The sequence below is a fragment of the Hyperolius riggenbachi genome, chromosome 1, assembly GCF_040937935.1.
Source record: "Hyperolius riggenbachi isolate aHypRig1 chromosome 1, aHypRig1.pri, whole genome shotgun sequence".
NCBI classification, from domain to species: domain Eukaryota; kingdom Metazoa; phylum Chordata; class Amphibia; order Anura; family Hyperoliidae; genus Hyperolius; species Hyperolius riggenbachi.
In genome coordinates, this window is record NC_090646.1 from 643,232,953 (window position 1) to 643,255,630 (window position 22,678).

A 22,678-nucleotide genomic window follows, 5' to 3' on the forward strand; every position below is an offset into this window, starting at 1 on the left:
TTTACATGACGTCACTCTAAGCGTAACATACGCTTACAGTGACGCATCGGGAAGGGAACGGGCAGAAAAGGCGCAGCTTCCAAGAGAAGCTGTCGCTTTTTCAGCGGGGGAGAGGAATCAATGATCGGGCACCATAGCCCGATACATTGATTCCCTGGCTACCGAATCCGTGGCCGGGAGTGCGCGTGCACGCGCGCGATCGGCCGCTGGAGCGCGCGGTAGCGCGCATGGTTCCTGGACGTAGAAACTACGTCCAGGAACCAAAATAGGTTAATGAAGTGTAAATAGGCCTTCAAATGAACCTGTTTTTTATGTTTTCTATTGAGTTTTTGCCTTATTAAGGGCCTTTTTCCACTAGCCTGCGATTTGCTTCTAATCGCAAATCGCAAGGTACATTAAACTAATGGAAACTGCAGCAGCATTTTCCATTAGTGCGATCCGATTGCGATGCGATTTTGGTCAAAGCGCAATCGTCGTCCTGCCGTGTTTTGTATGCGATTGAGCTGTACTATAATGAGTATAGTAGCTCAATCGCAATCGCAATCGCATTTCATAGTAGAAAAGAGCCCTTAATGTTTCAGTGCAAAAATGTAATTTTTATCTCCTTTTAAAGAACCGAACTCTAATTTGTTGTTTTTTTTTCTTTTCTGTTATGTTATATGATTGGAGTTAGGGACAAAACCCCTCTCTGTTAGAGGGGAATAGTTCAAGTGTCCCTAACTATCTATCTTGATCTAACTCACCCTATTCTAAAAGGGCTCCCAGTTGTTAAAAAAATTATTTTGACAGAATTCAGCTTTATTTGGGAACCCCTATCTGTTATTATATACCAAGAATGTTTATATACAAAGGACGAGGGGGAGGGAAATGTTAAAAATGTACTACGGAAGCTGTCTGTTAAAAGGAAATATGTACTCCACTTTCATCTAATATTTCATCTATATCCATCTAAGATGTTATAAGTACTGTATGCTGATCCTTTCATATTTTCTCTACTGTTTTGTATCGTTATATGCTTCCAAATAAAAAAGTATTTGAAAAAAAAAAAAAAAACGTATATACACTCGCATTTAGGCTGACCCATGTATAAGCCGAGGTACTCACTTTTCCCTAAGAAAACAGTAAAAACTGATTGACTCACGTATAAGCCCCCTCCCCAGTATAGCCCCTCCGCAGAATCCAGATGTGCCACCAGTACAAGTCAGCTCCCCTCCCCATAGCCAGATGTGCCCCAAGGATGATACAGCTGTGTCTCAAGATGCCACACAGGAAGAATTCCGGATCATTGCACTGCTGAGAAGTTGCTGGCATGCTCTGCTCTCCACATGCCGGGGGACACAGGTAGTCTTGAGCAGCGCACTCTGCACACCATGTTGCAGGGGATGAGGGGCACGGACACAGCAGGGAGCCAGATGGCAAGAGCAGGATCACTAGTGCACGATCCTCATGTTTCTCTGCCAGTACCAAAACCTGCTCCACCATCCGTTTTGCTCCACTGACTCTCATATAAGCCGAGGAGGTAACTTTTCAGCACCTTTTTTGTGTTGAAAAATTAGGCTTATACACGAGTATATACAGTAAACCAGAGACAAAGTAAATGAAATAATCTTTACTTACCCGGGGCTTCCTCCCGCTCCATATACACGTGAGAGTCCCACACCGTCCTCCTGCCGTTCAGCTGCAATCAGCCTCTGTAACTGGCTCATTAGTTTCAGTCTGGGTCTATTGAGCATGTGCGGGAGATCCGCGATGTGCAGAAGACCAAGATTGGACCCGACTCGACCCGACACAAACATCAAAGTTAGGCCTCTTGCACACTGCACGCGATTCCGATTCAGATTCCGCTTTTTAATCAGTTTTTACATCCGATTCAGATTCCGATTAGCAGTTTGCTCCCTGCACACTGCAAATCGGAATCTGAATCTGATGTAAAAACTGATTAAAAAGCGGAATCTGAATCAGAATCGCGTGCAGTGTGCAAGAGGCCTTACTGATTTTTTTTTTTTTTTGTAGTTACTAGGAGTTTTGTTTGTATGTCAACAATAAATGATACAGATTGATAATACACACATTCAATTTACCTTGTTTTGAATTTATCATGTACCATATTTATTGATATTATTTCTCTCTTGCTGGTTTTCTGTGTGGTTTGTACTTCAATTATTTCTGATATACCAGCTCAAAAAAAAAAAGAAAGAAAGAAATGCTTTGAGCTGTTTTTTATTTTTCTTTACCGCTTACCTAAATTCTCGATGGAATAGTATCGTTGCTTGCTGTCTACTCGCACCGTCTCAGCGTAGGGGCTCCCGACACCATAGCCGATGATGTACCCACGTACTACGATGTTGGGGTTGAGCGGGGGTGTCCAACTCATAATGATGCTGGTGGTGAGCGGTCTGACATGAAGGGAACTGGGCTGGTCTGGCACTTGGGATTCTAAAAAGTCAAACAAAAACAGCATTAATATTCTATCGACTTTCTTCTCCTAGCCCTTAGCCTGACTAATATGTTTTGATCATTTTCTGAATGCGGAATTCTGTTTTATAAATAGATAATCCCAGCTGAGGGGACTCGAAGCCTCTAACTAGTTGGAAGCCAGAGAAGAAAAAACCTACAGATGTCTTAGGAGTGTTACAGCACATAAAATGAGCAGTATTATTAATGCAAAAACAATTGCGTATTTATTGGGAGCGGAGTGCTAAAATCGCTCTCCTAAACCTCATTACACATCATGTTTAATTTACTCTGGCTCCCAGAAGTTCACAAAAATCTCTTCTTTAAAGAAAGGCAAGTAAATATTGATTTTTCTTCTCGGTCTTTGCTGAATTTCAAGAGTGTAAAATATGAAATGCTACAATTTAACCTTTGTGAAAATAAGAATTCCGGTATAGAAAGTACAATGGTAACAAAAAGAACATTGGGCAGCAAGAAGCGTTTGTAACATATGCATTTGGGACAATGTGAATCTTCATTTTAAATGTATGTTTAACCCTCTTGGGGCAGATCTGTCTTTTCCATCCTTCAGATCTGTAAGTCTGGAAATATCACACAGGGATTGTATTTTTATATATATATATATAATTTTTTTTTTTTTTACTTCAGTGTTTCTGATTCTTCCATTGCTGAGTCACATAACATAGCTTTTCTTTTTCTCGTGTATTTCTACTTTCTAAGTAGATCCTTTGCTATAATTATCCAATCCAGAAGGCTGAGAGAACTCTACTCTAGCTAACGTTGTAAGTACAGGGAATAATTTCTCAATAAATTACACATATACAGTAAATATATAGGGCAACCAGCAGTGCCTAATTAATAAATACAACTTAATTTCATGGTCATGACATCCCATTGTGGGAGGGGTTTCAACAAAATATCAGCCATACAAAGCCCCCCTGATGATCTATTAGAGAAATGGTAAAGATTTCTTGTGATAAAGGGGGTATCAACTACTGATTGGAATGAAGTTGAATCCTTGGTTACAGTTCCTCTTTAAGTTATCACATGCAGTAGAGTTCCTCTTTAAAGAGAACCTGTACTGAGTAAAAATATTTAAAATAAACACATGAGGTAACTTCAAATGAACATTACATAGTTACCTTACCATCAGTTCCTCTCAGAAGCTCACCATTTTCTTCTGACAATAATCCCTTCCAGTTCTGACAATATTTTGTCAGATCTGAAATATATCAGTTGCTGTCAGTAAAATATCAGTAGAAACTGGATAGACCAGCACCCGAATGGGGACAGACGTGTGCTAGAGTGGAAAGACCCAATAGCCCTCAGAGGGTCAGCAAAGTCCAACACGAGAAGTCCACAGCACCACGTCAGTAATGTATAGCTCTTTTATTAAAAGAAATACAAAGAGATAGCCATAGCCATAGCTGCTATGGCTATCTCTTTGTATTTCTTTTAATAAAAGAGCTATACATTACTGACGTGGTGCTGTGGACTTCTCGTGTTGGAGTAAAATATCAGTTGCTGTCAGTTATAGCTGAGAGGAAAACTGATGTACCAGGTAATGTCCATCTTTCCCTATGGCTCAAGTGGGCGATGTTACAGTTTAACGGTGTGCTGACCAGAAAGCGGTTATGGGTAATGGCCATTTTCAAAATGGAGGACGGAAAATTCCCTTGATCACAGTGAACAAACAGGACGCGGGACAGGAGAAGGACACTGAGGAGTAGACTACATGGAAGGTAAGTATGACTTGTGTATGCTTATTTTGACTTTTAATTTTCAGTTCAGGTTTTCTTTAAGTTATTCTTACATGCAGTAGATAGGGAGGGGAGGATCACACACAGGCACACTGTAGCTCTGCCTCTTCTGCAGTCGCCTTTGCCAGCATGATTACAGCCAGCCTACAGGTGCTGTGTATGGCAGCCAGGAAGGGAGAGAGAGAGAGAGAGAGAGAGAGAGAGAGAGGGAGAGGGGTATGGTGTGTGTGTGTGTGTGTGTGTGTGTGTGTGTGTGTGTGTGTGTGTGTGTGTGTGTGTGTACATAAGCTTGATGTCTCTCTTCCTCCCTCCCTGTGTGCCTACTGTGTATTTCTCTCTATACGGAGTCCCCTTCTGTATAAAATACTAAGAAATGAAGAAGACATTTCAGAATCCTGCACTTTACATTGTAGTCTCTAGTAGTAACACTCCACTTAACAACAGCTCAGGCCAGGTGATAATTCCTCACACACTTTACAGTTGTCATCACTTGCATTCCTCTCTGTGAATAAAAATTCTGTTTTTAAGTTTAGGATTCAGTCATTAACTTTAGGGATTACTCCTTAACTTAAGAAAAAAATTCTTATTTAAATGCTTGCCCGAGGTAAATTGCTTAGTGAATACTACATGACCTATGACCATAGTGATTACAGTAAACACAGATCAGAATCAATATTAAAGACAGGAGATACGCTTAGTGAAATGTGGCCAATGTCTGGCTTCATGAAAGACACTTGCAACACAGTAGCAGCACGGAATTAAGGAAGAATAACGTAAAGACAATGGGAAAGAGTTGGGCCATCGTAAGACAGACTGCAGTGGCTGTGGAGTATTCCCAAAAGCAGTCTTTTGCAATTAGGCTCATTAGTGGACTAAATTTGTAAATTAGCTAGCTGTCTATTAAGAGCGTCAATGTCAGCATGGCCATAACATCTCTATTATTTCCAATGCTACACAGGCTTTTAGAAAATAAATACTGTAAATAATTAATAACATTGAATAATAACAATATTAACCACTTAAGGACCGCAGTCTTTTCACCCCTTAAGGACCAGAGCCTTTTTTCCATTCAGACCACTGCAGCTTTAATAGTTTATTGCTCAGTCATACAAGCTACCATCTAAATGAATTTTACCTCCTTTTCTTGTCACTAATACAGCTTTCTTTTGGTGCTATTTGATTGCTGCAGCGATTTTTACTTTTTATTATATTCATCAAAAAAGACATGAATTTTGGCAAAAAAATGATTTTTTTAACTTTCTGTGCTGACATTTTTCAAATAAAGTAAAATTTCTGTATACATGCAGCGCGAAAAATGTGGACAAACATGTTTTTGATTAAAAAAAACCCATTCAGTGTATATTTATTGGTTTGGGTAAAAGTTATAGCGTTTACAAACTATGGTGCAAAAATTGAATTTTCCCATTTTGAAGCATCTCTCTCATTTCTGAGCACCTGTCAGGTTTCATGAGGTGCTAGAATTCCAGGATAGTATAAACACCCCCCAAATGACCCCATTTTGGAAAGAAGACACCCCAAAGTATTCACTAAGAGGCATGGTGAGTTCATAGAAGATTTTATCTTTTGTCACAAGTTAGCGGAAAATGACACTTTGTGACAAAAAAAATAAATTAAAAAAAGTTTCCATTTCTGCTAACTGGTGACAAAAAAAAAATGAAATCTGCCACGGACTCACCATGCCCCTCTCTGAATACCTTGAAGTGTCTAGTTTCCAAAATGGGGTCATTTGTGGGGTGTGTTTACTGTCCTGGCATTTTGGGGGGTGCTAAATTGTAAGCACCCCTGTAAAGCCTAAAGGTGCTCATAGGACTTTGGGCCCCTTAGCGCACCTAGGCTGCAAAAGAAATGTCACACATGTGGTATCGCCTTACTCAGGAGAAATAGTATAAAGTGTTTTGGGGTGTATTTTTACACATACCCATGATGGGTGGGAGAAATATCTCTGTAAATGAGATTTCTTTTGATTTTTTTACACACAATTGTCCATTTACAGAGATATTTCTCCCACCCAGCATGGGTATGTGTAAAAATACACCCCAAAACACATTATACTACTTCTCCTGAGTACGGCGATACCACATGTGTGACACTTTTTTGCACCCTAACTGCGCTAAGGGGCCCAAAGTCCTATGAGTACCTTTAGGATTTTCACAGGTCATTTTAAGGCATTTATTTTCTAGACTACTCCTCACGGTTTAGGGCCCCTAAAATGCCAGGACAGTATAGGAACCCTACAAGTGACCCCATTTTAGAAAGAAGACACCCCAAGGTATTCCGTTAGTAGTATGGGGAGTTCATAGAAGATTTCATTTTTTTTTCACAAGTTAGCGGAAATTGATTTTTATTGTTTTTTTCACAAAGTGTCATTTTCCACTAACTTGTGACAAAAAATAAAATCTTCTATGAATTCCCCATACACCTAATTGAATACCTTGGGGTGTCTTCTTTCTAAAATGGGGTCACTTGTGGGGTTCCTATAATGCCCTGGCATTTTAGGGGCCCTAAACCGTGAGGAGTAGTCTAGAAACCAAATGCCTCAAAATGACCTGTGAAATTCTAAAGGTACTCATAGGACGTTGGGCCTCTTAGCGCACCTAGGTTGCAAAAAAGTGTCACACATGTGGTATCGCCGTACTCAGGAGAAGTAGTATAATGTGTTTTGGGGTGTATTTTTACACATACCCATGCTGGGTGGGAGAAATATCTCTGTAAATTAAAATGTTTTGATTTTTTTACACACAATTGTCCCTTTACAGAGATATTTCTCCCACCCAGCATGGGTATGTGTAAAAATACACCCCAAAACACATTATACTACTTCTCCTGAGTACGGCGATATCACATGTGTGACACTTTTTTGCAGCCTAGGTGCGCTAAGGGGCCCAACGTCCTATTCACAGGTCATTTTGAGGCATTTGGTTTCTAGACTACTCCTTACGGTTTAGGGCCCCTAAAATGCCAGGGCAGTATAGAAACCCCACAAGTGACCCCATTTTAGAAAGAAGACACCCCAAGGTATTCCGTTAGGTGTATGGTGAGTTCATAGAAGATTTTATTTTTTGTCACAAGTTAGTGGAAAATGACACTTTGTGAAAAAAAACAATACAAATCAATTTCCGCTAACTTTTGACAAAAAATAAAATCTTCTATGAACTCGTCATACACCTAACGGAATACCTTGGGGTGTCTTCTTTCTAAAATGGGGTCACTTGTGGGGTTCCTATACTGCCCTGGCATTTTAGGGGCCCAAAACCACGAGGAGTAGTCTGGAAACCTAATGCCTCAAAATGACTGTTCAGGGGTATAAGCATCTGCAAATTTTGATGACAGGTGGTCTATGAGGGGCCGAATTTTGTGGAACCGGTCATAAGCAGGGTGGCTTCTTAGATGACAGGTTGTATTGGCACTGAAGTGCAGGAATGTTCTCAAATCGTGACCTGGACATGGCAATTAAGTCGTACCAGCAGTGATCAGAAAAAAAATTTCTGTCACTGCGGTGGGGCGGGTGAGGGTTTGGCCGGGTGATCAGAAGCCCGCAGAGGGCATATTAGGGCCTGATCTGATGGGTAGCAGTGACAGGGGGTGACGGGGTGGTTGATAGGTGATCAGTAGGTGATTACAGAGGAGAATATATGCAAGCAATGCACTGGCGAGTTGATCAGAGGGGGTCTGGGGGGCTAATTGAGGGTGTGGGCGGGTGATTGGGTGCCCGCAAGGGGCAGATTAGTGTCTGATCTGATGGGTAGCAGTGACAGTTGGTGACGGGGTGATTGATGGGTGATCAGTGGATGATTAGAGGGGAGAACAGATGTAAACAATGCACTTTCGGAGGTGATTTGAGGGTGGGTCTGCACGCAATCTGAGGGTGTGGGTGGGTGATCAGGTGCCCACAAAAGGCAGGTTAGGGTCTGATCTGATGGGTGGCAGTGACAGGTGGTGACAGGGGGTGATTGATGGGTGATTGACAGGTGATCAGTGGGTGATTATAGGGAAGAATAGATGTATACAGTACACAGGGGGGAGGGTCTAGGGAGGATCTGAGGGTGTGTGTGGGGGGGGGGTGTTCAGGAGCCCCCAGGGGGCAGTTTAGGACCTAATCTAAAAAATAGTGTTGAGATAGTGACAGGGAGTGATTAATGGGTGATTAGGGGGGTGATTGGGTGCAAACAGGTGTCTGAGGGGTGGGCAGGGGGGGTCTGATGGGTGCAGTGGGTGATCAGGGGGCAGGATCAGTGTGCTTGGGTACTTACTAGGAGGGCTGCAACCTGCCCTGGTGGTCCCTCAATCACTGGGACCACCAGGGCAGGAGGCAGCCTGTATAATACGCTTTGTATACATTACAAAGCGTATTATCCGCTTTACATGCGGCAGATCGGGGGTTAACAACCCGCCGCCGCTGCTAATTGGCTGGAGGGTTGACGTCGCGGGTGGGCACATCCAGCGTGCGATCCCCGGCCAGCTAGTCCGCAACGAGCCGCCGCCGATCGGCGTATTGCGGTCGTTGCGGGCTCCACTTTGCCGCCGCCCCTAGGTAGGGGCGGTCGGCAAGTGGTTAAAATCACAATCCAGTAAAATATATATAGATCTATATATATATATCTATATATATATATATATCTATATATATATATATATATATATATATATATATAGATCTATATATATATATATATATATATATATATATATATATATATAGATCTATATATATATATAGATCTATATATATATATATATATATATATATATATATATATATATATATATATATATATGTATATAGATCTATATATATATATATATATATATATATATATAGATCTATATATATAGATCTATATATATCTATATATAGGTGGTTGGGAGGGGATCAAGGGATACATGGGGGGGAGATCTGGATTTTTTTACACTAAAATCGCACAGCCTGTCACGGCTGCAGGCTGTGCGTCTCTCCCTGTCACACAAGATCCACAGTGACAGGGAGAGGGAGGCGGAGAGGAAGGCGGAACGGCAACTATGTTGCCTTTCGGAGGGTGATCGCTGTGATTGGCTCACAGCGATCACACGGCAGGGAGCCAATCAGTGACGGCTCCTGCCGATACCCGGAAGCCTTAGCTGTCATAAGACAGCTAAGTGCAGCCGGTTCGGTGCGCGCGATCGCGGCGGGGAGCGGCGGCGCCGGTGATAGAGATCTACGCCCTGCCAGCCAGGAGCCCATCAAAACAGGGCGTAGATCTCTATCACCTCGGTCCTTAAGTGGTTAAAGAAACAAAAACCATGAAACCTAATAATAAAAAAGTATATAGACAAGTCAAAAATAAGCATACGCAACAAGACATCATCAGGTTGCAACATTCTGTTAGAGTGAATAACGGAAATGTGGCCATACATGGAACCATCTAAATGTACGATGGGTCTGAATAATAGTCTATTCATGCTCTGTTAATAGACTGAACGATCACAAATAAAATTAAGCAAAATAATGATTATGTCAATTTGAAGCAAATGAATTAGCGTACTTCACAATGTCTTTAATGCAGCTATTTTTTTGTAGCCATTAGAGAAAAATGCTCCCTGGCTACTTAGAAATAACCCATTGGTTTAAAGAAAGATGGTCATCCATATTATCCCAGAGGAAAAAAAAACACATATATAAGTAGATAAATACTTGTTCTACTTACATAACAGATGTATTGTACTGTCCACGTTTTGATATCAGTTAATTTTATATAGTAAATAAAGAGAAACCTGTTCCATGCATTGTCCATCTTTACTGCCTCTGACTGAAGCCAATCCTGATGTCATTTCCTCCCTTACTATTTTTTTCTCCTTTCCCATAAATGGTGTATGCAGAACTGCACTGTCAAATCGAGTTTGCTTTGTAAACACATGTGAGCAGAACATAGATCGGATTTCAGCAGCTTCTGCAGAGGGGTGAGTTGATTTATCTTCAATTTCCCTTCTGAGCCTCATGTCACACTGAACTGCCCTCAGCCAATCAGCAAGGAGAAGGAATGTGGGAGGGGAAGTAGGAAAGATAACAAGGTTTTTTTTAGCTTCCCTCTCCCCGGCAATGTATGAGAAAAGGACCAGACTGACTGAGAAGATGTATTACAGCAGAAACATTTATGATTATATTGGAATGCTTGCAATGCAGGGTCAGGTTGTAGACTACATAATAAACACAGAGTAGTGGGTAATAGGAATTTCATTTAAAGGGAATCTAAAGTGAAAAGAAACTTATGATATAATGATTTGTATGTGTAGTACATCTAAGAAGTAACACATTAGCAGCAGAGATATGTGTCTAATATTTTTTTCCAGTTAAACTCCAGTTGTTATCTATGCAAAAAAGGCTTCACTGAGCTCTCTGACTTTCAAAGTCGCAGAGAGCTCTGTCTTCTGAAGCATATTATCGTAACTGTCTGTCAATGCATTTTGTTTTGTTTTTTTGCAGAGAAAAGCTCAAAAGGTCATTAGCCTGCTCTGTGAAATCATTTAGAAAGCTGAGTGTAGTGTGGGAACTACAAATTTTAGAGAATGGTGCAATGATATAAAAAAACGATATAACTGAAAATAAAAAATATGAGAATGTTTTCTTTCCTACTAATGTTCTGTTAATTATCCATACTACACAACCAATTCATTATATCATTTTTTTTGCTTCAGTGTCTCTTTAAAGAGAGTCTGAAGCGAGATTAAATCTCGCTTCAGAGCTCATATTCAGCAGTGGCATGTGTGCCCCTGCTGAACCGCCGCTATCGTGCCCCACAACGGGGTCCCTTACCCCCCAAATCTCCTCCGTCCTCGCCAGGGATCTCTTCAGCATAGAGGCAGGGCTAACCGCCGCAGCCCTGCCTCACGCGCGTCTGTCAGCGCGTATCTCCGCCTCTCCCCCGCCCCTCTCAGTCTTCCTTCACTGAGAGGGGCGGGGTAGAGGCGGCGATGCGCCGCTAATAGACGGCGCTGAGAGGCAGGGCTGCAGCCGTTAGCCCTGCCTCAACAGCAGCAAAATCGACGACTAAGGTGGTCGTTGATTTTGCAGGAGGGGATTTGGGAGGTAAGAGACCCCCGTTTAGCCGCGGGATAGTGGTGTTTTAGCAGGGGCACACATGCCCCTGCTGAATATGAGCTCTGAAGCGAGATTTATTCTCGCTTCAGTGTCTCTTTAATGGCTGATAATCCTTCTTTAAGTTTTAATTGGCTCCTATATGTGACAGTCATGTTCCCACCCCAGGTCTAGAGACACCTGATTGGTAGAGAAGGGTAACCATGCTGATTTCTCCTCCAGAGACTGACAGAGAGGCCTGCTGTGTTCACAAGAGGCTCCCCCCCCCCCCCCCCCCCCTACCTAAACCATTTAAAGAGAGATTCAATTGCTGCAGAGATAGAAATAAAAAGAAATTGCAATAATGAACATTTGCAGGCAGAGATCTCTATTATCCGGCTCTTCTCGCTTTACTGATGACTGAACAGTTTCTTTGGCTAAAATGTATGCAGCCCTGGGGGAAATTTAAATGCTTTGCATTATTCAGACTGAAGCAGATTGAGGGAGCTGGTGATCAAAAGTTATCCAGGAAAATAGCAAAGTTACAACTTAGTCTAATGTTCAATAAAAGGCTCCATTCTTCTTTTTTTTCTTTTTTTTGTGCTACTCAAATACCAAAATTATATTTAAGGTTTTGTGTTGCCGGGAGAAACTAGCCTAAATTAGCCTTAAGTGTAGGTCAGAATATAAAGTGATGGGAAAGATTTGTGGCTGGGAGGACGGTTAGGGTTAGGCATGGGTGGGCGATCGGTTAAAGTGACCCAGGCATGCATGCAAGGTCAGCAAGGGTTAGGGTACCGGTGCAGGTGGGGGGTCCTGTTAGGTTTAGGCATTGGTGGGGGTGTCGGTTAGGATTAGGCATCGCTGGAGGTGGGGGGTCAGTTAGGGTTAGGCATCGGTGGGGGTGTCGGTTAGGATGAGGCATCGCTGGAGGTGGGGGTCAGTTAGGGTTAGGCATTGGTGGGGTTGTCGATTAGTGTTAGGCATCCGAGGAGAGGTCTGTTAAGGTTAGGCTTCGGTGGGGGTGACGGTTAGGCATTGTCGGGAATGTCGGTTAGGGATAGGCATCAGTGGAGGTGCGAGGTCAGTTAGGATTAGGGATCGGTGGGGGTGTCGACTATGGTTAGGCATCAGTGTGAATGTCGGTTAGGGTAAGGCATCGGTGGAGGTGGGGGATCAGTTAGGGTTAGGCATCAGTGGGGATGACGGTTAGGATTAAAGAGAACCTGTACTGAGTAAAATTATTTAAAATAAACACATGAGGTAACTTCAAATGAACATTACATAGTTACCTTGCCATCAGTTCCTCTCAGAAGCTCACCGTTTTCTTCTTACAGGGATCCCTTCCAGTTCTGACAACATTTTGTCAGAACTGAAATATATCAGTTGCTGTCAGTTATAGATCAGTTGCTGTCAGTTACAGCTGAGAGGAGAACTGATGTGTCCATGTTTCCCTATGGCTCAAGTGGGTGATATTACAGTTTAACTGTGTGCTGACCAGGAAGCTGTTATGGGGTAATGGCCATTTTCAAAATGGAGGACGGAGAATTCCATTGATCACAGTGGACAAACAGGACACAGGAGAGGAGAAAGAGATTAAGGAGTAGACTACACAGCATGTAAGTATGACTTGTGTACGCTTATTTTGACTTTTAATTTTCAGTACAGGTTTTCTTTAAGCATCAGTGTGGATGTCGGTTAGGGTAAGGCATCGGTGGAGGTGTGTGTGTGTGTGTGGGGGGGGGGGGGGGTCAGTTAATGTTAGGCATTGGTGGGAGTGTCAGATAGGGTAGGCATTGAAGGGGGAACTGTTAGGGTTAGGCATCGGTGGTGGTGGGGGGTTAGTTAGGGTTAGGCATCGTCGGTGGTGGGGGGGGGTAGTTAGGGTTAGGCATTGGTGGGGGGTTAGTTAGGGTTAGGCATTGATGGGGGGTTAGTTAGGGTTAGGCACTGGTGGGGGGTTAGTTAGGGTTAGGCATTGGTGGGGGGTTAGTTAGGGTTAGGCATTGGTGGTGGTGGTGGGGGGGGGGTAGTTAGGGTTAGGCATTGGTGGGGGGTGTTAGTTAGGGTTAGGCATTGGTGAGGGAGGTTCAGGCATCGGTAGAAGGAGGGCTGGTGTGAAAATAGGGTTAGGTTTAGCGTTAGTAAAATATTGATAATATTTACCCATATATTACTATAGGAATTTTCACTGCCCAAAAGAAGAATATTGGTAATTTTACCAATATTCTACTGGCGGCTATTTCCGGCTCCTTTTTTGCATGCACACGAATATACGCCGCACTTTGAAGTCTTTTTGTCATGGGAGAACTAGGGTGGCTGTCTCCAAATTTCCAACATGCTTGGCTTTTTCTTCTGAAACCTTCTGCAGTGATTGGCAGCTGCAATTAAGTGAGGATTTCTCAACGGGTTTCCTGCTCCTCTAAGGACTTCCTGGCGGGTGCAGATCTCACTCAACAACCCAGTTGTTTTTTTTATTAAATGTGGCCTGCCTGCATGCCAAAGAGCTTTCTTCTTCAACACGTTGCCAGATGAAAAAGGGCTCCTTTCAGGGCGATAACGCTAGCAGGGCGTTGATGGCAGAGGAACCTCCGTGCCGAAGATAAATATTTGAAAACTTCCCAGATGCCGGCAAACACATGGGTGCCTCGCGGGGGGCCTCCGTTCTTCGGCAGAGCAGGGGCCTTCCAATCATTTTAACAAAGTACTCTAATTAAAAGGGCTCTCCGTAGGGAATCCGGCTACCTCTCAGGCGAGGCTTTCGTCTCTCGTCGGAGTCGAGTTCTTTCAGACGTACGGTGAAGGAGATGGAAAAATAAGCCGTAATGTACCCATCGTTAACAATCTGTCTGACAGCAGTATGTGTATCTGGCTGACACGCGGAAGCGTCTCGGCATCTAATAGGTGTGCGGCTCCCTCCGGAGTCAAGGCATCAGGAAAATTGAAACTTCCATGCAAAAGTACTTAAAGCATGTCTTACTGTTGCGAATGCTGAGAGCGTGAGCCTGGCTCTTATTTATTTTATTTTCGTGTTCCAGCCTGTTTCAGAACCTCTCGGAAAAGATGAGAAAAATAATGTAGTTGCGTTTTGCTCACCTGTTATTATTGCATTGCAGACTCGCAGATGAACTTTGTCACATTCTGTTTCGATTACGTCAGTTAATTGACGGGAATGTATTCCGCACCCAGGCCAGGGACATTCATTATTTTACGGTGGCTTTTTATTCGTCGCTTGATACTTTCAAATACTTTTTTTTTCTTTTTGTCGTACCATAATAGCAACAAAAATGTTCATTCTTCAGCTCTGGTACTCAGTTTTGGACAACCAGAAGCAACAAACAATTTTGTAGTCAACATCTCTTAGTGATATTGGGCCCAGATAGACCTGGTCTCATTTCTAGATTATAGTTTATACTATTGTACGGTTCTCTCCCTTTCACTATTCCCCCAAAGTAAAAATGGGCTCCCTTTGTCAGAGGCGTAGCTAAGGAGGAGGCAAGGGGGGACATCTGTCCCCAGGTGCAGCATCTCGGGGAAGCTGGATCGGGCCGCACCCTTCCCCAAAGCCTCCCGGTGGGATCTCTCCATAACAGGTGGCCATACACTCGTTAGATTAGCAGCAGATAGATCAGCAGATAAATCTCTGATCTATCTGATGTGGTTAGGAACATTTTTTACTAGGAACAGATTTCCAATAGATTTCAGTATGAAATCTATTGAAAATCGATCTGATGGCGTTTGTTTGCCATCAGATTTCCATTCGGTCTAATACAAAATGATAAGTCATCTCAACAGATCCACCCAGATTTTCCATCATGTCAGATCGATTGAAATCGATCGAAATCAGCCGCAAATCGAGCAAATTCGCAAATCGGCCGATTTCGATCGATTTCAATCGATCTGACATGATGGAAAATCTGGGTGGATCTGTTGAGATGGCTTATTTTGCATTGGACCGAATGGAAATCTTATGGTAAAAAAATGCCATCAGATCGATTTTTCAATAGATTTCATACTGCAATCTATTGGAAATCTGTTCTCATTTCACTTCCTTTCCATTCCTCCTCTATATCAGCTTTATCATTTGTTCTCCACCTCTCATTGTCTGTCTCCATCCCCTATACCTTTTCTCTCCTCTCTTCCTTTTTGTTCCAGTCCTCCCTCCCTCCTCCTCCCCTCCTTTTGGTCTCTTTCCCTATGAGCCTGTTTCTACTACACGCAGATTGGATGCATAAGAAAATGTAAAAATTAAAGTCTATTTTAACTACCTGCGGACCGCCGCAGTATAAATCTACAGCGGGTAGGGGGCGCTGCGGTTCTGACCTGACGTAAACTCTACGTCCCATTCACCGCGCGCCCCCGCCCGTTCCCGCTGCTCTGTCCCTGCCGCAGGCTGCTCTCTCTGCCGTCTCTATGACGGCAGAGCACTGTGAGGCGGGCAGGATCCGTTTTCATTGGCTCCTGGCCCTGTCATTCATGTAAGCCGTTCCCATTGGCTTACATGGAGTGACAGGGTCAGGAGCCAATGAAAGCGGCTCCTGACCGGCGCACAGCGCTCTGCCGTCATACCGACGGCAGAGGGAGCAGCCTGCGGCGGGGACAGAGCGGCGGGACCATCGGGAGCGGCGGATTTTAGTGGCGATTCGTCGGGAAGCGGCAGTTTACTGGACCAGCACCCTCTGGTCCTTAAGGGGGCAGAGGGTGTTGGTCCCGAAGTGGTTAATTAATTCAATAAAAAAAAAAATAGCTGCAGCAATCAGATACCACCAAAAGAAAGCTCTATTAGTGAGAAGAAAAGGAGGTAAAGTCCATTCGGGTTCTAAGTTGTATGACGGAGCAATAAACCGTTAAAGTTGTGAAGTGAGGAATTGTAAACAATGGCCTGGTCACCAGGGGGTTGTAAACCTCTGGTCCTCAAGTGGTTAATCACGCGTTGTTACATTGTAAGCCTCAGTTGCTTTGTGCATGAAGAGCAGTTGTCTATTTCGCAATGCGCGTTCTGCCTTGTTATTCCTCTATATATCCTACATTTAAATATGTTTTCCTGTGAATGTGTCATAACATATAATGTGTGGTTTTATTTTGATCACCTGTCAGTTTAGTTGAGTACTATTTCCTTGTATGTTCAGTATTTTTGAGCATGTATAACTGCATGAAAAATGTGAATAAAAATAAAAACAAACAAAAACGAGACAATTGTAGCAAAGCCTGCTACTATTGTAGAAGAACTTTAACCCAGAATTGACCTTTATCCCAATCAGTAGCTGATACCAAGATTTCCATGAGAAATCTTTTCCTTTTCCAAATAGATAATAAGGCGGTGGGGTCTGTATGGCTGATATTGTGGCGAAACCCCTCCCACGGTGACGGTGTGATATCAGGGCAATGGTCCTGGCAGTTACCTGCCTGTGAGCCTCGGTGCATTGTGGGAAATAATGGCTGTTTCCAACTACCAAGCAAGCAGTATCCCCCTTTGTACATATACATATAAAAAAACCTAACCTTTTAGCCAATCACATTTTTAATGGGCGTGTTTATAGATAATGGCAGTATTTTTTTTTCTTTTTCTTGTCTGCCAGCAGTACAGATGATGATCTGCAGGTTCATAGTGAATCTAACTACATGAACAAATTACACTGCAAACATCAATCATTTCTTGATCGATCTTCTATTTTTTAACTTTTCACTTTGCAATATATGAATTTATCTCTTTCTCCCTACTACTAGTTTTCTCTTTAACTGGTTCGGGACTGTGGAAAGTACCGGTAGAATCTATGCAGCTTCTGTTGGTTCTCTAACTCTGATGCGGCATAGCCGATCGCTGTTCCTGGAGGAAGTAAACTTGTCTGTCACGTGACAGCCGACCTTCCTCCAGTTGGTCAAGAAATGTTTTAATCAGAATCAGAATCAATTTATTTTCGCCAAGTAAGTTTGCACCTACAAGGAATTTGTCTTGGCAGTTGCTTAACAAACACAAACAAAAACAATACAAGGAGAGACAGTGTGAATATTACAAGTTAAGGACATTATAAGTATAGTGGCAGTAAGCAGTGTGAGAATTGTTCATTTACAGTTCTTTGCTGATTACTATCAAGTCCTGGCAGCTCTAACGTGGTTCAGCATTAAGTATGGCTACCGCTTGAGGAAAAAAACTGTTCCTGTGTCTGGAGGTTTTGGTAGCGATTGACCGGAATCTTACTCCTGAAGGCATGCGCTGGAAAATGGAGTAAGCTGAGTGAGAGGGGTCAGAGGCAATTTTGGTTGCTCTCTTTCTGCACCTGCTAGTGTAAAGATCCTGCAGGGAAGGTAAGCTACAGCTAATTATCCTTTCCGCTGTTCGGATGATGCGATGCAGCCTCCCCTTTTCTAATGTTGAGCAGGAGCCGAACCACACAGTCATAGATGATGTTATCGTGGATCCGATGATTGCAGTGTAGAACTGCACCATTAGATTTTGAGGTAGGCCAAACTTTTTCAGCTGCCGTAGATGGTACATCCTCTGTTGCGCTTTCTTGACAATAGTGGCAGTGTTGTTGTCCTATTTTAAGTCGTTTGAGATCATGGACCCAAGAAACTTGAATGACTCTACCTGGGTTATTGTGGATCCATTTATGGTTAAGGGGAGGTGCTGGGGGGGGAGATCTCCTAAAGTCTATCATCTCCATAGTTTTGAGAGCATTTAGTTCCAAGTTGTTGCTGCTGCACCAGTAGGAAAGCTGTCCCAGCACATGCCTGTATGCAGACTCATCCCCGTTTTGTACGAGACCAACAACTGTTGTGTCGTCTGCAAACTTCAGAACCTTAATAATTGGTTCCTGACCTCCTGATCACTGTAAGCCAATCACAGTGAATGGGAAGTTAAAAAATGAAAAAAATGCTCTAGTCCTTAAAGTGAACCAGAGACGAAGCACCCTCATGTATTTTACCATATATATCAGTGGAAACACCTACGCTGCTTTCTGTTTCATTCTTCTCTGCTCAACCTTCTTGTTATCAGCCCTGATAGAATCCCTGACTGAGCATTCAATCTGGCTTTGCTCTGGAATCATTATAGCTGAGTCTGTCTTCTCTGATGTCTTTTCAAGCCCAAGCCTGCCCCCTTCTGGCTCTGCTATAATGACTCAGCTATAATGATTTCTGAGCAAAGCCAGACTGAATGCTCAGTGGGGGATTTTATCAGGGCTGATAAGAAGCAGGCTAAGCAGTGAAGGATGAAACAGAGAGCAGGGTAGGTGTTTTCTCTAATGTTCCCACTGATATACTGTACTGTATATGGTAAAATACATGAGGGTGCTTCATCTCTGGTTCACTTTAAAGGGACCAGAAACCCCAGTCCAAAATTAGTTACCGAGGCTCTACTGGGCCCAAGCGTTTGTCTGGGCTTCCTGATTCAAAGGGCACAGTAAGAATTTGCCGCTTTCTGGAGCCCTTGGAAATCTTTGGGAGCACTCATATCTCCGAGCGCTCCCGAAGACAGATGGCCACATACGGCACATGCATAAGTGCGCACGCGGTCGCACATTCGCAGTAGAGATCCGTCCATTTTTGGAACTACACGGAGACACAAATGCTCTCAAAGCCTTCCCAGGGTCCACCGAAGGCATATCCGACCAGTTGGATCAAGACGTGGAACAGGGGTGACAGTGCTGGAATGATGGGAGCAGGTGAAGACAGGGATGGCTTTTTAGTCAGAGCCTTCCCTCTCCATAGGTGAGTATCACTTGTTTTTTTGTGTTTTTTAATATGACTTCAGTATCACTTTAAAGAGACTATGAAGTCTCTCAAAATTCAGGTTTTTCTTTTAAAATCATCTTTAAAGTCATTGTCCTGACTGAAACTCTGCAACCCCATGGCTGCACACTAATTAAATCACCCCAAACTCCCGGGCAAAAATCCATGACTTTCTTGGTCATAGATTTTGCTGTCCGGGGAGGCAAAGCTTTGGGCTGTAGCTCTGCCTCCATTCGTGCAAATCTCCCACGGATCTCCGCCTCTCCCCACCCCTCTCAGTGAAAGAAGACTGGGAGGGGTGGGGAGAGGCGGAGATCCGCGCTGATGGACGCGTGTAGAGGCACAGCTACAGCCCAAAGCTCTGCCTCTTCATGGAAGCAATCCCCGCAATGTGCACCGGTTAGTGTTCAGCCGCGGGGATGTGGCGTTTTAGTTAGGGCAATGATATTAAAAATGATTTTACAAGAAAAACAGGTATTTTGGGAGACTTCAGTATCACTTTAAAGCTTTCCTATGTTTAGAGTAAAACTTTTAATACGTAGATTTTACTTATTTTTGAAAAGTTGATGTGAATAGTTTTATGGGTAGAGGATTGTTCCATTGTGCTCTGATTGCCTTTTGTTACCACACAGTAATATGCAGAAGCATGTTCTGAGGTTTAAATTACCATCAAGATCGTTTTCTGGTGTTTCCGTGGTGTACCAATCAGACGATGGCCCTGTTCCATTGACGGTCATCGCAGAGACCTGGAAACTGTACTGACTCCCCTTCTCAAGCCCTGCAAGGCAAAACACAAAGAACGTAACCACCAAAAATAGAAAGTCACAATCGTGCGAAAGGCATTCAAAAACATTTTTCTTTAATTAATAGAAAGACGTACCATCACACACACACACACACACACACACACACACACACCAACACACCCCAACACACACACCATCAGCAGCCTGCCTGGGTTATTTATAACATAGCTCCCAACTGTTCCTCTTTCCTACTCATTTGTCCCTCTTTCAGGACTTTGTCCCTCTTTCTATGTAACTATATATATTTCTCTACTAAAAAATGTGTTTGATTGACTCTCAACTTTATCCCCATCCTTTCAATTGATATATTATTAATTGTAAAAGGTTAATATGAAGGAAAATGAGCCAGGATAGAAAGGACCAGTGTGGTTTGAATTATAAAACAACATATTTTTCTAATGAAATCTTTATGGTTTGCGTCACTAGGGGTGTGACAGGGGCGTGATCAGGGGTATGGCAGGGGCGTGGCTTGAGTGACCCTCTTTCTCATTTCAAAAAGTTGGGAGGTATGTTTATATTAAGCCTTGTATGCGCTTTTAATTACAGTCGCATGGCAGGAATCAGGGCTCGATCCCTTGGGCAACAGTTTGGAGCCTGATGCTGTGCAGAAATCCACAAAGCAGTAATGAGGTCACACGCCATGTGCAGGTAGGGCCGGATTTCTGGAATGGCTGGCCAGATGGTTGCACTTGGTCTTGGATGGTTGCACCTGGACATGAAAGAGAGGTTGCTGCATATGAAAGAGGAGGCTGAAAATAGGGATCAACACATGAAAAATGGAAACTGAGGCCCAAGGAAGCTGTTGTTGAAAGGTTAGGCATCCTAAATGATGCCTAACCCTAATTGACTTCTTAATCGATCCCTAACCCTAGACAAACCCCCTCACCGATGCCTAACCTACTCCCCTCCCCACTGAGGCCTAATCCTAACCACACCCGCCACAAACCAGCTGATAACCACACTGCTTCTGCCACTGTACACGATAAATACTGATATTTGTAGCCACAGTTTGCATAGCGGCCGGCACAGATGTCATGGCACCTTAGACTCCGCCCTCCATGAACCTACAAAACCCCACCAAACTGCACCACAAGTGTGTTGGTTGTCCCAGCTGTCACTCCTCCCTTACTTCCCTTGCCAATCATAGGTAGCTACAGGTGTCCCTTAGCATTAGGTAACCAGAAGTACCCTCAATAATAAGTAGCTAGAGGTGTCCCCACGTATTAGATAGCTAGAGGTGTCCCCACGTATTAGATAGCTAGAGGTGTCCCCACATATTAGATAGCTAGAGGTGTCCCCACGTATTAGATAGCTAGAGGCGTCCCCACGTATTAGATAGCTAGAGGCGTCCCCACGTATTAGATAGCTAGAGGCGTCCCCACGTATTAGATAGCTAGAGACGTCCCCATGTATTAGATAGCTAGAGGTGTTCCCACGTATTAGATAGCTAGAGGTGTCCCCACATATTAGATAGCTAGAGGTGTCCCCACGTATTAGATAGCTAGAGGTGTCCCCACGTATTAGGTAGCTAGAGGTGTCCCCATGTATTAGATAGCTAGTGGTGTCCCCACATATTAGATAGCTAGTGGTGTCCCCACATATTAGATAGCTAGAGGTGTCCCCACATATTAGATAGCTAGAGGTGTCCCCACGTATTAGATAGCTAGAGGCGTCCCCACGTATTAGATAGCTAGAGGCGTCCCCACGTATTAGATAGCTAGAGGTGTTCCCACGTATTAGATAGCTAGAGGTGTCCCCATGTATTAGATAGCTAGAGGTGTTCCCACGTATTAGATAGCTAGAGGTGTCCCCACGTATTAGATAGCTAAATGAACCTCAGTATTAAGTTCTAGAGATGCCTCTGGCTAATGTCGTCAGTGGAATGCAGAGATCAGGGTGAGTAACCTCTCATTTACACTCTCATCAGGACTCTGCAAAGGGAAGGCGGGAGGGAGACACTAATAGGGAGGGGAGTGAGCCGCCTTTCCATCACCAGGCGCCTGTAGTCATGTGCCTAGAGTGCCTTATGGTAAATCCGGCCCTGCCCTAAACTGTACTAAAAGAGAGTACATAGCCATAGACAGATAGACAGATGAATGAATGAATGAATGGATAAATAGATAGCAGGTAAAAAAACAGGGAGACAGACATTTTTCTTCATTACGCAGCCGCCATCACTTGTTATACAAAGGGTTATATGGTACTGCGTAACGTTTAATCAAAGCAGAGTATTTAATGTCAGTAAATGTACCTACAATGACATATTATGATGAATCGGATCGCTTCAAAGTTTAGTTACAAAACACTCCCCTATAACGCTAATGCGGACTATTGAAACTCATCATCAGTAAAAGTTAAATGACTCCGCTATGGCAGATGTCTCATTATTCAGGAAAGATACACTCTGAGCTCTGACAAGGAACGCATGCACTGAAAGCAAAACATTTAACTGCAATGCTTAACCGCAAAATGTCAATTAATACAAACTACAAGAACTATTAACAAACGGAGACTTAAGGAAAGCAGTCTGAGGGAGTCCAATCACCTCATTACTCCCCTGATGCTGTTTCCTGAAGAGAGGAGAGGCGGAGAGGAGCGCCACGTGTTACACGAGGGCTGAAATAATCAGCGTGCAGCTATACTGGGGCCTTTGTCATATTCATAGTCCCGCATTTACCTCACAGGAGCCTACAGGCACAGATGTCCTGCCACCTTCGTCCTCTATGAACCTCCACCGAACCGCACCCCAAGTGTGCTGGCTGTCCCAGCTGTCACTTCTCCCTTACTTCCCTTACCCATCATAGGTAGGGACAGGGGGCGTAACTAGAAGTCCTCCGGCCCCCCTGCAAGAATTTGAG

At 43.5% G+C, this 22,678-nt stretch overlaps 1 protein-coding gene across 7 annotated transcripts in view; it reads right to left on the bottom strand.

Moving 5' to 3' along the window:
- Positions 1 to 22,678, bottom strand: part of DCC (DCC netrin 1 receptor) — a 1,000,213-nt gene that overhangs the window by 141,041 nt on the left and 836,494 nt on the right. For all 7 annotated transcript variants that reach the window (XM_068251343.1, XM_068251342.1, XM_068251341.1 and 4 more), the window contains 2 exons: positions 19,682 to 19,792; positions 2,242 to 2,436 (listed from right to left, as the gene is read on the bottom strand). In XM_068251343.1, coding sequence (XP_068107444.1) covers positions 2,242 to 2,436; positions 19,682 to 19,792 — 306 coding nt within the window. The remainder of the gene's footprint in view (positions 1 to 2,241; positions 2,437 to 19,681; positions 19,793 to 22,678) is intronic.